This window comes from Amphibalanus amphitrite, unplaced genomic scaffold (assembly GCF_019059575.1).
Source record: "Amphibalanus amphitrite isolate SeventyFive unplaced genomic scaffold, NRLGWU_Aamphi_draft 000042F_arrow, whole genome shotgun sequence".
Classification (NCBI taxonomy): Eukaryota; Metazoa; Arthropoda; class Thecostraca; order Balanomorpha; family Balanidae; genus Amphibalanus; species Amphibalanus amphitrite.
The window spans coordinates 193,873-207,858 of NW_024881538.1; the positions used below are offsets into that span (position 1 = coordinate 193,873).

Sequence of the window (13,986 nt, forward strand, 5' to 3'; positions counted from 1 at the left end):
CTTCATTGGAACGTTAAGTTCTACTGTAAAATATATAAAGAAAATTTGCATCTTTTTATCAAGGAAAAATGGCTCCGGGCCCTGATTGGCTGTGCTGCACCCGACAGCCGCAAAAGCTGCTGACGAAAACGAAAATAAAAGCTTTGTGGGTTGACAAAACTGACGCATTGCTTGTTGTTGAAGGTCAGTCGCGCAGGGTTGCTTTGTGAGATTTGTGTGGCTGTGGTTCTGTCTGGTGTTTTTCCGCCTCTTATTTCAATAGAAGGGTTCTTTCTAATTCGTTTGCTTGAAGGCCATCAACAGATTTTCTCGGATTTCATTGATGGGCCAGTGCAGTGCGCCGGCGCAGCACTGCCAGCTCTCCTGTGCCCCTCGAAGCGGATAGTTGACGGTGGCCTTCCCGTGGCCGGCCCGTTCCCCTTCACTGCGCGGCCGCCGCCTGCAGCACACGGCCGAAGATGAAAGTGGACGTCAGCGCGGCGCCAGTCTAGCTCAGGGGTTGCTGACGGAGGGTGTGCGGGTCACGGTGCTCCGGTCCGGTTCAGCAGGGCGCGGTCGCCGGGTGAGCCAGAGCCAGGGTGAGTCCTTTGTTGTTGATGTTGTTGTTGTTGCATGGGCCACAACGATCGAGGCTCGTGACGTCTGACACACTATGGCCTTGCTGCTGGCTGCTGCCTGTATTAGGATGAGAGAGGACTGTTGAAATGTTGATTAAATTTTGGTGCAATTTAACTTTTCAATTGTCAAGTTTATCTAAAACAGTGTCCAACAAGACAAGATGAGCCAAAATGTGCATATGTATATGCCCATTTAATGTGGACATCTATAAGTGTGTGCAGTTCAGTATGCTACTATGCAATTGGTTAACTTGATTGCTCATTTTTACCTTGTCTCTTAGCAGCTAACCACATGCATTGTTCTTGTGCATTGACTTTACAACAACATGTCATTTTAATGTTTGTGACATTTCAACCTGCCTGTTTTCAGGTGGAGGATAGGACAATCTGTAGCAGAAGCTGTGCCAGTGATCTGAGTGAAAGTGTGAATTAAGAACTGTGGACATAGCTCCTCTGATAGGTCTACTACAGGACAATCATGCCAGCCCCAGATGCTGACTACCAGTAAGTTTGCATTGTTTGCTAGTGTACCTCTTCTTGTACTGAATTATGATCATAGCTCAATTCTGTGTTTCAATGCAATTTGTTACATATCATTGTATTACCATGTTGAACTTGATGCTTAGCTAATAGCTACCTATTGCACATATCAGATATGAATTGCTTGCCTGACTGTGTGTTTGTGTTGCAGGACGTTCTCAGTGGTGGACTCGTCGAGAGTCTCCACGTTTGTCATCTCCATCCTACTCATCGTCTACGGCTCATTCCGGTGAGTGTGCGATGACTCTGAGTCAGATGAGTCAGGCGTCTTCTGTGGAGGCAGAAAAAGAATTGTCGTGACTCGGACTCGTGCTCGATAAAGGACCGATTTAGCCAACCAAAACGAGTGCAGGGAGAGTCGAATGAGTCGGGTGTTTTGTCTGGAGTCTTTCAACTCGGAGTCAAACTCTTCTTGGGCAGCCGTGATGAGCAATTTGGACGGATGGGATACAACACATAACATGGTTGGCTGTATTAGTGAGCGCTCCAGCCTCCAAACTTGTAAACATCTTTTCATGTGATCGGGTTAGAATCGCTCTCTCAGAATGATCGTATTCTGCCTCGCGAATTACGCACCCTCTTCCGCAACACCGGCGGAAGTACGACTAAATGATAAGCTCACACTGCGTTCAGACAACACGAGAAAGAAACGGAAACTCATTAACTGTCAAAAATAAGCCGGCGGAAGTTGCCAAATAGTTCGGTTTAACCCGCTCAAATCGTGCCGGGCGGCCAGTTGCAGTCAGTTTGCTTACGTCACACCACGCCATGCAGTATTCACGCCGCTCGTGCCGTGCCACGCGCCGAGGGAGAAAGTGACCACGATGGAGTGGACTGTATTTAGGGCCTTGGAGTGGACCTTTTCACGCGGCCGTGACCGTGAGCGTTGTTCACCAGAGTGTGGGTGAAAGTGGGAGCTGTGGCGGGGATGGGACCTCGCTGAGATGGTGGGTTGGTCGCTAACTGAACGGTGGGACCGAACGGCCGGCCGGTGACTGCAGCGCCAGACTTCTAGACTTTTTGCTGCTGGTGCTCAATTGGTAAATAAGTAAGGAAAACTCCCGATATACAACAAAGGCAACAACTATTGAGAAGCTGATATGTACCAGTACAGCAGACATATGGGCAGTGCCAGACTGGATGCTGTCTGGAAGCCCTTTTGTCTGGCTCCAGCGTGCTGTGTGCCCGTTACTAGTGGATTGTTGCCGCTCAATTTCCTTCTGTATGATTACTAACATCATAAGATGATTACATTGTGGGGCTGTAAGACATTACTCCCAGTCACGCAGCTCATTGTTTACGTCTATGTATAGCGGCAAGTATTTTTATCCTGCCCCAGTCTTTACTTTCATCAGGCAGTACTCAGTGGCTAAATTTGGACCAGATCAGTCCGCTATGCTCGACGACCGTAAAACTATCTTGCAATGATCACTCGTAAATAATCCGTCATAGACCACTACATTTCTGGTATGTGGTGGTCTGTGAACCCATACATAACTCAGCATATGCGCCACAAAGCCCATTGGGTCACTCATGCATAAACTGTAAATAACCCCTTAAAGACGTCAGACATACGTCGCACATAACCTTCACACACGCTCAGTTCTTCTTTCTCGCTGCGGTCCCCATGCCACGACCCGCCCACGACTGTAGACCGCCAAGTTGAACGTCCTTTCGCGGTGGCGGCGCGCCAGTGTCCTCCATTGGAGAGTCACGGTTCGTGGCTCACGCGCGACGGAGTCAACGACTGACCGCCTCCATGTGTCCTCGACAGGGGACAGGGGTGTCCGATGGGAGTGTCCGCGAGTGGGCATGTCTGCGGGTGGCCGTGTCCGCGAGCCGTGGTGTCTGGTAGGTGTCCGCGAGTCGGGGTGGCCGCTGAGAGTGTCCGCGAGTTGGGGTGTCCGGTAGATCTGGTCGCGTTTCGCGGCGGATTGTCAGTTCACTGAAAGTTCAGCAGAGGGTTTCGTTCATTTCACAATGCCGGTACTTGCTAGCGTGTCTTCGAGCTGTCTGACGTCAAACGCCACTTTTGATCGCGGGACGTTGATGATTATGAAACGCGAATGCTGTTTTTTTTTTGCCTCCTTTGGTTATTGCGATGGGTTGACGCCAGTGTACCTTTTTGCTGTTTCATTCAATTGCCCAACTCATGAAGGTAATGCAAACACTATTTCAAGCAATGCATACGTTCTGAGCCATCGCTCTTCGGTATTCAACTCGGAGAAGCCTCGGCCCTCTTGGCTCTTCTTCTCCAATGTTTGGCTGCCGTCGTTCGTGGCTTCTCACGGCTTATACGTTTTTGGCAAGAAAGCGCGGCTATAGGCTGGGGAGCTAACAGCCATCTTCACTGTCATGAGATCTTTGTTCGCCGCCACCGCCCACCGTTGTGAGAACCTGTCCGCCAGTGCCACCTTCCACCGCTGAGAGCCTGTCCTCCGCCACCGCCTCCCACAGCGTCTGCGCCTCACCTTGAGTCAGCGCCATCTTAGGCTTACCATCCACTGTGAGTGGTGTGACCGACCCTGACTGGTGCTCTGCCCGACCGTGGTGCACCGAGTCATGAGCAGCGTGACCGCCGACCGCTGACCGACCGGCCGCCGACCGCGCGCCGCCAGTTGCTCCCGACACGGAGCGGCGTTTTTCAGCACGGTGCGGTGGGATCATCTTCCCTTGACGGCGGTCAAAGCGGCTTACCGCGGCCGCGGAGAGGCACTCGTGGTCGTGAGACGAACCCGAGCCGTACCTGGAAAGGCTCACGAAGCTGCAGATATGTCGATCTGTCAGGGAGGAAAATGGCCGGAGATTTGATAGGATGCTGAGAACGAGTTGGACAGAGCTGGTCGTTTGGAGTTTCCTAATGGAACGATGCTGGGAGATAAGGTGATAAAACAGTTCGCATTTCGAGAGGCATTGCGACTGCAGGTCGTCAATCTGCACCAAATGACGTGTGCTTGCATTGCCATTCAGCAGCATGGTGATTTGCCGATTACAGAAGCTTTGTTTTGTGTCAAGGACAGTATTCGAAACCAGCTGCATTGGGTGGTTGAGATGACAAGTGCTTGGTGTCTTTTTATTCAGGATTACAAAACATGACGATTTTTCTCTGCTGCAACACGGGCTTTCATGCGTGGTTGTTGCAATCCTGGCCGATGCCGTAATCATCTTTGTGCGCTCGCTATGGATTCAGTTGATTCATTAGAACTTCTGTCGCATAATACTTTTTGCAATGCCTTTAACACGTCAACTCCGACTCACGGCATTTGATAAAACCTTTTTCAATTCGCCTAGTTAGCACTGAGCAATTTGCACAATGCACATCCCATGTCTCTGTTCTGATCAAACCTGTGACCAGCCAAAATCGCGTTGAAAACAACCGACTGCCACCGGAAGATTGACTGGTGCGGTAACGTTCGACAGTTTTCCCCTATTCGAGCCACCCCATGTATTCGTCATCACAGGTGAATCCCCATGGCTCGGATCAGATGTTTATACCGTGCAATGTTCATGTGCTCTCTCGGCCTTGTTACTCCCCGGTGCCGGTCGGTACGTCAGTAGCCAAAATTCCCCACATTGCTGCTATTGTTTGCCGTGCAATTGACCGAACAGCTGCGGTCACACAGTGATTATTGTGACTACAACTCAGCCATTGTCCATATCTTGTTAACGTTTGCTGAGAGGTCAGCCGTGTATGGCCAGTGAATCACATATCTTGCTTCCTTCTTGGTAAGGTCACGGCTCCTCCATAGTCGCTGTCTTATACAGACGACAGTGTCACTAATATTTACAGTAAATACTCTGTCGCCGTCGGTGTCATTTCCATCTCATCACCCGATCATCACCCTGCCTCCCTAGAGTATCCAAAACACTGCTGTGCTCCGCTGACTGTAACTCCACGGTTACCGGCTGAACCACTGCGCGGGATGTTACAACGCAATGTTACCACATCTCCACATGTTTGGATTATTCGTCAGGCCGACCGGCTGGCTCGCCTGACCAGCCGGCTAGTCCGTCTGACCAACTGGCTAGGCTGGCTCACCGTGACCCAGGGCCCGCAGTGGTGGAGTGGTCGCACCGGTCGGTACCGGTCAGCCCGGCTGCGGACCGCGGCCTCGGTCACGCTCGTTCAGAGCTGCCTCTGTTGGGATGGGATGGTCTCAGCACGGCCGGCGACGTGGAGGCCAACAAGCTCGGTCGTCGTTGTGACTCTCTTTCTGCTATGCTGCTGTAACCAGCCGCATCCAAGGTCAGCAAGTCAGCGTTCTAGTCATGACAGGGCTTCAATCGAGTCATAGCAGAGCCTTGGTCGAGTCATCAATCATCATGACAATTCATCAGACATAAGTGAGTTCATGATTGAGGTGGAGACTGTGGATTTTTGTGGCTGTTGGCTGTGCTTGTGGCTTATGAAGTCGGCCTTCTATTTAGCCCACTATCGTAATGCAATTTCAACCAGTCTCACAGCCTTTTGTCTCAGTTTCACAGAGTCAAAGACCCTCTTTTCATTGATCCAGTCCGGCCCTAGTCCGACTGCCATCCAGTCCACTGTGCCCTTTTTGTCCTGTCTTTTCTGTCCTTCATGCTCTTTCCCTAACTGGTCTCAGTAACGGACCTAATGCGAGCCTGCGCCCATGAGACTTGCCCCATTGATGGATTGGTGCAGCACTGAGAGGACACTCACTCCCTGTCCCCATGGAACACGCTCATTTCCCAACGGTGTCCAAACTCCTGGCGCCCCTGAGAGCCCCGGCCGGCCGCCGATCGATAGGACACGACCCTAGCGGCTGGGCAGAACCAAACTTCGGTCGCAGTGGCCCGCATGGGGCTGTGACCTCTGGCCGGTTCGGCTGCGACTCGAGTCGGAGTGACTCGCTGACTCTGTAAAGACTCGCCGCTGCGACCAGCCTCTGCTGATTTCGGCTGGGAGAGCGCACTACTCTGTGCCGGCCTACTCGGCCCCGCAGTGCTGCGAAGCCGTGTTTACGAGCGGGTATTTCTGACTCAGACACAGCGCCGGTCGAGTGCCGCTAAACAGCACAGCAGGTCGTTTGCCGTGCCCGGCCACGCCGTGTTTGATTCCGCTTTGTCCCGAGACTGCTGCACCTGACTTGACAGTCGCGCGGTGTCCTGGGCTCGGCGTTTTCAATATTTGCTCTTGCAGCCAGGTGCGTGTGTCGACCGTCACGGAGTTTGGTTTGGTCTGATAACGGGCGCCTTGCACGCGGCAGGGCGGGGCTTCTCTGACGTTCTAGGGCGCTGTTCGACGGAGGGCGGGGCTAGGTCCAATAGTGGCTGTCCCAGCCCCGAGCTGGGGTGGCGGTCGGCGATCGTTTGTACTATCAGACCCTGTGGTGACTCAAGTGACTGCTGCGGTCCCACGGCCGGAAAGGGGATGGGGTAGGGGCCACGCGTCGGCCGTCCACGTTCTTTAGGTACTCCCATGTCTCTTTACACAAGTCATTGCGACACTGTATGGAACAGAATGACATATTACGAATTATACTGTACCCTGACTTACACATGACTGTGTGACGATTGTTATGTTCATTAGTATGATTCATACATTTAGGAGAATTCATATCTAGCCACGGAAGCTTCCGGCCACCACGCACCTGTATTGGCCAGTCGAGCACGTGTATCCCAGGCCCTTCAAGGACCGTTATGTGCCCCTCCCTGGTGCGGGAGCGGGCTACCGCGGCGACAGGGAGTGCATGGTCCACAACAGACCGACTGCGCCGGTTTACGCCAGTTCATAGTGCCAATAAAGGGAAACCAAAGTTGGGCTGTGCTCTGTGCTGTATAGGTCAGCCTACCATGGTCGTTAGCCTGTCATTATTATATATTAGCTTGAATATTTTATTGTTGACATTGGTGTTTGGTTGATGTGAGAGGAAACCGTCCGATCAGTCCATTACATATTCCTCGATCTGAGGATTCAATGTAGCGTGTTTAATGTCACAAACGCACATAATGGGCGCGTGGTGGGCGCATCGCATAGCGACCCGTAAATGGTTTGTCCGTTTCCCCCAACAAATGGGCAACGAGGCATGGTGCTCGTCGACTCTGCTGAAAAAGGATTGCGTCTTGGGGGCGCTTCTTTATTCTGACGTATTGCAAAAGAGAGATGCCATTTATAGGTGCATGCATAGACCTCTACATACCTATGTAGCACCTAGACCTCTACAGTCTACATACCATGGCATGTAGAGGTCTATGGTACATGATAAAAAGATGACTCTGTTTTCGTCGGCTTTATATAATTAAAGCTGTCTGTTAAGAGTATATGGCTGCATTTTACATCAAACGCTGTAGAAGTTTGACTTGTCAATCCTCTTGAACATTTTATTGCATTATATGTATGTGAAGCACATCTGTGTAATTTGAAAACGTCACGGTACAGCTTGTAATGAATCTTTTCTGAATGCTGGGATCAAAGGACATCAATTTGGGCTTTGATGCTGCTTCAAACAAGCTGCTCACATTTCTTTGCAACATCGCCCAACATTTCATCATGTTTTGCTCGTAGTTACATTGCTGTTTGAAATGAGATCCAAGTTCAATTATCAACCGAATCGTAAATCAGTAACCACCTCTCTCCTCTCTCTCTCTCTCTCTCTCTCTCTCTCTCTCTCTCTCTCTCTCTCTCTCTCTCTCTCTCTCTCTCTCTCTCTCTCTCTCTCTCTTCCGTTGCTTAAACATTATTCGTGCATCAAAATAACTGATAACTAGTTTAATGCCATCATCCAGCCACGCTCATGGCCCATGGGCCGGTCTGTATGTTCTCTACATCAGTCGCATTATTGGTGGCTTGTCGTAAATGCCAAGGTATGATTCAATTGAGCACAGGAAGTCGTCATTTCCTCCTGCAATAGCGGTGGTATAAACGCACCCTCAGCTCATACCAAGTACGCTAAGCCACACTGGTAATCCATGTTTCTCCTCATTCCCTAGTCCTCACTAGTGATGTCAATTATGGAAAATCGGAATACCGATACCAAACTAAATACCAACCCAAACCACGGGGAAATACCGAAACCGACCAACTTGGGGAAATGACGGAAATACCAACTTTTTACCGATTTTTTTGCCTCTTATACATTAGTGAGGGATCATGATACCAACAAAATATCAAACACATTACTATGGAAATACCAAATGCCAAGTTGGTATCGGTTTGGTATCGGTACACCAAAAAGTTGGTATCCGATTGACATCTCTAGTCCTCACCCACATGCCCATTCGCATTGTGTGTGGTTCAGGTGAGCTGAGAATTGGGTGGAAAATACAAATAGTTCAAGGATTTTTGCTCTCTCTCTGACTGTAGATATTGTACACTGTAGGTATGCACATTTTATTGTGATGTGATTCAGCCAGCCCGTCTCTTTGTCTGTTGCTTTTTACGTTTGTCCGTCTATCCGCCCATCTGTTGGTCCGTTCACCTGTCTGTCTTGCCCATCTGCCTGCCTGCTCGTCCCTATAAATTGCTGAGCGTGCCGACACGCTGTCCGGCGCTGTACCGACACGCTGTCGGGCGCTCCTCGCCAGCCGTGTGCTGTGCTCTCTCAGCAGACAGTCAAGGCCGCCCGCTCCGCTCGCTCGTGTGTGCCGGCCTGCATGGTGATGAGACGCTTCGATCGGCAGCGGCGGCGGTCAGTGGGCCACACCCGTCGTGCTTGCTGCTGTGTAATCGGTCAGTGCGGACTGAGTAGTGCTAGACCCGGAGAGGAGGCTCGTGCCGGCGTCTGATGTTTGTCTCTCATGGGAGTGTGAGTGTGGAGTCGTGGACCTCATGGCGCCGCAGCGCCGGCCTGGAGCGTCTCGGTCCGATTTAGGCAGCTGTCTCGTGGTCGGCCGTGCGGCGGCAGCTGCTGTAAACAGATGTCCATGGCGACTTTTTGTGATCACCGTCTGGAGCTGAGGCGTCCTCTGTGACCGGGGATTTGTAAACAGAGGTCCGGCTCGGTGGGTGCCGTGTCTAGCTCTGAAAGGGTTTGTGGACGTTTTTAGAAGTCTGAGTGACCGATGGTCGTGGTCATGGCAGACGAGTCATGAGGGTCAGAGATAACGAGTATGACGACGTCGTTGCTAGGCCTATGCTGGTTTGTGACGTGTGACTGGCTTTGAGCTCACACACATCAGCCGGCTAGATTTGCGGTGATTAGACTGATGATGGACTTATATAAGATTTTGATACCTAGTGATTGCGAGTTGCGATATGCTGTTTTTGTGATGTTACCTATCAGCTAATGGCCATCTTTTTCATATCGTCATTTCGACTTTAGTTAGCTATCGCTATCCGTCTCCCATATCGGTATTTTTTGGTCATAGTTCTATTTAGAGTTTAGCATGTCCTGTGTTCCATCAATTCTCACGCATGCACTCGGTGTGTCTGCTGAACTGTCTGAGGGAACGGGGCGCGGCCAGCCCTGTCATCACGGCTCGGCGCCCGGCCCGAGCGGCCCGGCCGGCTCTGGTGTGTTGTGTTCGGGGTATCTGGAGCGGGTGGCGCCGGGTTGCATCAGTGGCATGTGTCCGGTCCACTGGGTGGGGACAGCTTCTGTGAATCGAGAGATGAGCGGGAGACTGCCCTCAGCTGGGCACTGAGCTTACCAGAGACTGTCTTCCCGGTCAGAGACTGTGTTCCCGGCAGGGGACTTAGGCTGAGGGGCTTAGGGGTCTGATCTGAGATCTCAAATCAATGACTGACATCGACCCTTTCCAGTTCCTATTTGATTCATCCCTGATTGATTTTAGCAATGAGGCTACATTCAGCCGGAGACTGACACTGCCTCCTCCCTTCCCTGTCCACAGATCGCTGAACATGGAGAAGGAGGCGCAGGAGCAGGAGGTGAAGGACAAGGAGAAGGCCAAGAGTCTGGGCACAGAGTACAGCAGCACCTCCACCCAGGAGCAGAGTAAGTGGGGGCATGTCGGTGCTCTCTGTGGGTGTGGGTGGGTGTCTATTGCTTGTGTTGACTCTCGAGTGGAGAAAAAGGGTGTCAATTTTGCAGTCGGCGCGCCCTAAAACCTCAATAAACAAACACACAAAAATACGTACTGGTATACATGAATCAAAAAGGCATTGAAACGAACATCCCTACGCAGTGCGACAGGTATTTTTGGTACCTGTTCGGCACACAATTGCCATAGCATGTAATGCATATGTTACTTAAGTCAAGGTCCGGAAACTGGCATATTTCGTCCTAAGGAGATTACAACACGGACGTTGTAGATCCTGGTCTCTAAGCTAAAGGCGTGGGTTTGAAATGGGAGATCATCATCTATCTCGCTCAGCCAGAGGGATTTCAGTTTCACGGTGACTTATCTAACCTGATGCGTCTTAGTAAGATAGACGCCATAAGACAGACGTGCTAATGTTGAGCCATGCTGCCGCCTCTGGGATATAAGGCTTCTCTGGACTGGGGCTACTTCCGCTCAATTCATCTCAGATTGTAATTCAAGTCACCCACGGCGTGGCTTTACCAGTCTCACGTCATGCTAGACAAAAAGACGCAAGTTATGAGCATTGAGCATTACTGGGTTCCAGAATGCGGCCCTGTTTATTCCCGCATTTCTGTTGCAGTAAACTGCTGATATGTTGCTGGCTCGGAGATCCTGTCCGCATTTAGCCAGTGACTGGCGATTATCGGCTTTGGACTAACTGAATGCCTTCTGAAGTCACCCACACGTGTGTGCCTTAAAAGCAGCCTTCATGGCTCCTATATGGCTGACAGCTATGTCAGGAATGCCCAGTTTAAACACTGCACAGTAGTGCACAATGACCTGATGGCACGCGGGCCTCAAGTGGAGTACAGAAGGGATGGGGTGTGGAGCATTTGTGGAATGAGTGGGTTCAGCGATCAAGTGTCTCTTTGGCGTGACTCACAGTTGTCACCTAACTTGTCTGTTCAGCTGGCGATATCGGAGTGTAGAGTAGTCACCTCCCTGTCCTCCCCCCGCCCACCAGGAAGTGGGGGAGGGGGAGAGGGTACAGCCACTTGGCTACTCTGGACATTGAGCACAATGGACTGCTTCCGCCCTGAAGGCGCCCTAGCGTGTCAGACTCGCGCCGAGCGTGTGTGATAGTCGGGGTGAGGCCGGCGCTAGACTGGGGCGGATGGTCTGAGTGTGTAGCAGAGTTGGCGATGTGGAGGGATGGCCTGGCTTAGGTTAGCATTGCAGTACAGGGGAGAAAAACGATTTAAGTCGGGATTGTTGGAAGAGCAAGCTGAACACGACATGCGATTTGCTATCATTCTTTTACATTCTTCACGGGGACGGAATTTGTTATGCTCGGGACCGAACGAGTGTTCCATCATTTAAAGTTCTACTTTTCAAGGGCTACTACAATGATGTATGATTAAAAGTTGAAGATAGCTAGTTGGCTATGTAAATGCCGACATTCTTTGCTGAGTGGTACGATTGTGAAGTTTTCCCAATCCCGGAGGCAGTCTGGCTGCTTTTTCAAATATTCTCCGTCCTTAGATTAAACCAAGATTTTCTCATCAAGGCTGAATGATGAAACGCGTCGCTGCATTTCTTTTTGAAGATCACCGAAATCATTATGATTCCTATATTCTATTCTAAGCTGTAATGGGATGGTTGGTGTATCGTTCCCAGTGCTCTACCTGGGGGAGGGGGTATGACGCCTGTCAAAGTTGCTACCTCCGTCATCCCGAACCAGACGCTGACCGGTTCCGGCACCTGATATAGCTCGGTCCGGCCGGAGTCCGGCTGCGGCGGGCCGGACCCGGAGCTAATGATGTCCCGGACGGCGCCGACCGTCTCCGATCGATCCGTGTCGCCCGAGTCGAGTCGACCGGCGTCTGGTGCTCTTCCGACTCTGAGCCGTCGACGGAGGGAACGGGTAACTGATGCACCGAGGGAGAGACAGACTAACTCGGAGCCGCCGCCGCGTCGGCCGTCGACAGAGCGAGCGGGACAACTAGCCCACCGAGGGATGGGTAAACTCCGAGCTGCTGCCACGCCGGAACGAGATAGCGAGCGAGCAATCCGCCGAGCGAAAAATTGAAACGCATCGAGTTGCTGGCGGGGCGAGCAAGCAACTCACCGACGGGAATGCAGATCTGCTAGCGAACGCGGGAGAGGGAGAGGGCGAGCAGCTCGCCGGCCTGCCGAGCAGCCGTGGAGAGCAACCGACCGCGCAGCAGCCGAGTGTCCGACCCTGACCGACCGGCCTTGGTGGCTGTGGGAAATCGTCCGGCTTTCACCTCCGGACCGAGCGTCGGTGACCGGAGGAACAAACATTGCCCCAGGCCGTCCGGCGTGCCTTCTGCGCCGAGCGAAATCCGGAGATGGAGATCACTCGCAGGCCGCCCTGCCGGAGGCGGGGTGCGGGTCTCTCGACCGTTCCGCGTCGTCCTCTTCCCCTTCCCCTTCCTCTGTCTACCCTTCCGCGCACCCCCGGAGGCGGCGCAGCTTCCTCGTTGACGGGCCAGCCAGCCGCGGGGACGCGGTGAAAGGCCCCGGCGGCGCCAGCGTATCGTAAGGCGCGCGTCGAGAGAGAAAGTGCCGCCCGATCCCGGTGCGGCACTGACCCAGTTACAGCCACAGCCTGTTGCGTGTCACGGCGCGGCGCGGCCTACCTGGCGCACTTCCGAGGGCCCCGGGTTACGCCGCCGGCACGAGAGTGGACCGGCAGATGACGTGACTGGCGCCGCTCACGGACCGCCAGATGACGACGGTCGCTGGCCTTGCTCGGTGTGATCGTTCGTGAGGGTGGTCGAGGAACTCCTCCCCGTCGACTCGGACCTAGAAATTCCACACAGTTCCTCGATGCACGAAGTATCTGGCTCTGGTCCACCTCTGGTCACATTGTCATCTTGCATTTGAGCTGCTGATCGAGGCTTGGTGTCGGTCGTCAAATCCTGTTCGCCGTTGTGCTGTTTACCAGGCGTTCAGCGAACTTGGTTTGAGGCTGGTTTTTGCGGTGGTTAATGTCTGGGTGCCGATGTGAAGCTCACTCCAGGTGCCTTAGAATCCAAACATCATCCTGAAGCTGTTGGATCGGCGCGGCCTTCAGCACCCGCTGATTCATGGCTGGGATGACGCGCTAGCTCAAGCTGGATCCCAGCGGCGGGCGACACGGTGTGTGCTCCAAAAGCGACGCCGTGAGAAAGAACCAGCGGTGTAGTAACAAAGGCCAGTGTAGTAACGTGGCCTTCACAGCCGGCAGTCCCTCTGTACTCTCCCCTCTCCCTCAGCCCTCTGTGCCGCTCTTCTCTCTCCCAGCCACCTACCCAACTTACCACGTGGCGCTCTGGTGTTGCCGTTGCGGTGTTGAATATTACCCGCTTTAACCCGCGCCCTGCTGGGGGTCCTGGATTTCCACGCCCTGCTGGGGGGGGGGGGGGTGTTTGAACACCCCCCCTTGTAACTCGGCTCCTGGGCCACGTAGCGATACGCGGAAGGCGGCGTTCGAAAGAGCGTAAAAAATAATGACGAAATCACTTCGGTCAATTTTTTGGTCAGGTCAAAGGTCAGGTCACCAGAGGTCATTGAAGGCAAAATTTCGCCGATTTCCAGGTCGAATGTCGAAAATTTCCAAGAAGCCAACGCATAACTCGGGAACCAATAGAGCTACAGCGCCGCGGAAAAGCGCATTCGATAGCCCTATTAACGCCCTTTCTGAGTAATTCTCTCAGATTTGACCTAAGGTCAACGGTTTTGCCTGCAGGGGGCAAAAACTGCAAAAATAGCCGATATTTTCGAAAACAGTTTTTCTGCAATAACTTTTGACCCAAGCCTTGTACGAGCTTACTTTTACCGGCATCGTGTTCCTCTCGTCAAGACGCATCGAATGAACTAT

General features: G+C 52.4%; 1 protein-coding gene across 2 annotated transcripts in view; it reads left to right on the forward strand.

The window, feature by feature from the left end:
* The first annotated feature begins 73 nt into the window (after positions 1-73).
* LOC122375920 (signal peptide peptidase-like 3) overlaps positions 74-13,986 on the forward strand; it is a 56,323-nt gene continuing 42,410 nt past the window's right edge. Inside the window, exons 1-4 of one of the 2 annotated variants that reach the window (XM_043355513.1) lie at positions 74-578; positions 988-1,121; positions 1,309-1,386; positions 9,969-10,072. In XM_043355513.1, coding sequence (XP_043211448.1) covers positions 1,096-1,121; positions 1,309-1,386; positions 9,969-10,072 — 208 coding nt within the window. In that variant the 5' untranslated portion in view covers positions 74-578; positions 988-1,095. The remainder of the gene's footprint in view (positions 579-987; positions 1,122-1,308; positions 1,387-9,968; positions 10,073-13,986) is intronic. The other variant, XM_043355506.1, reaches the window with a different exon arrangement.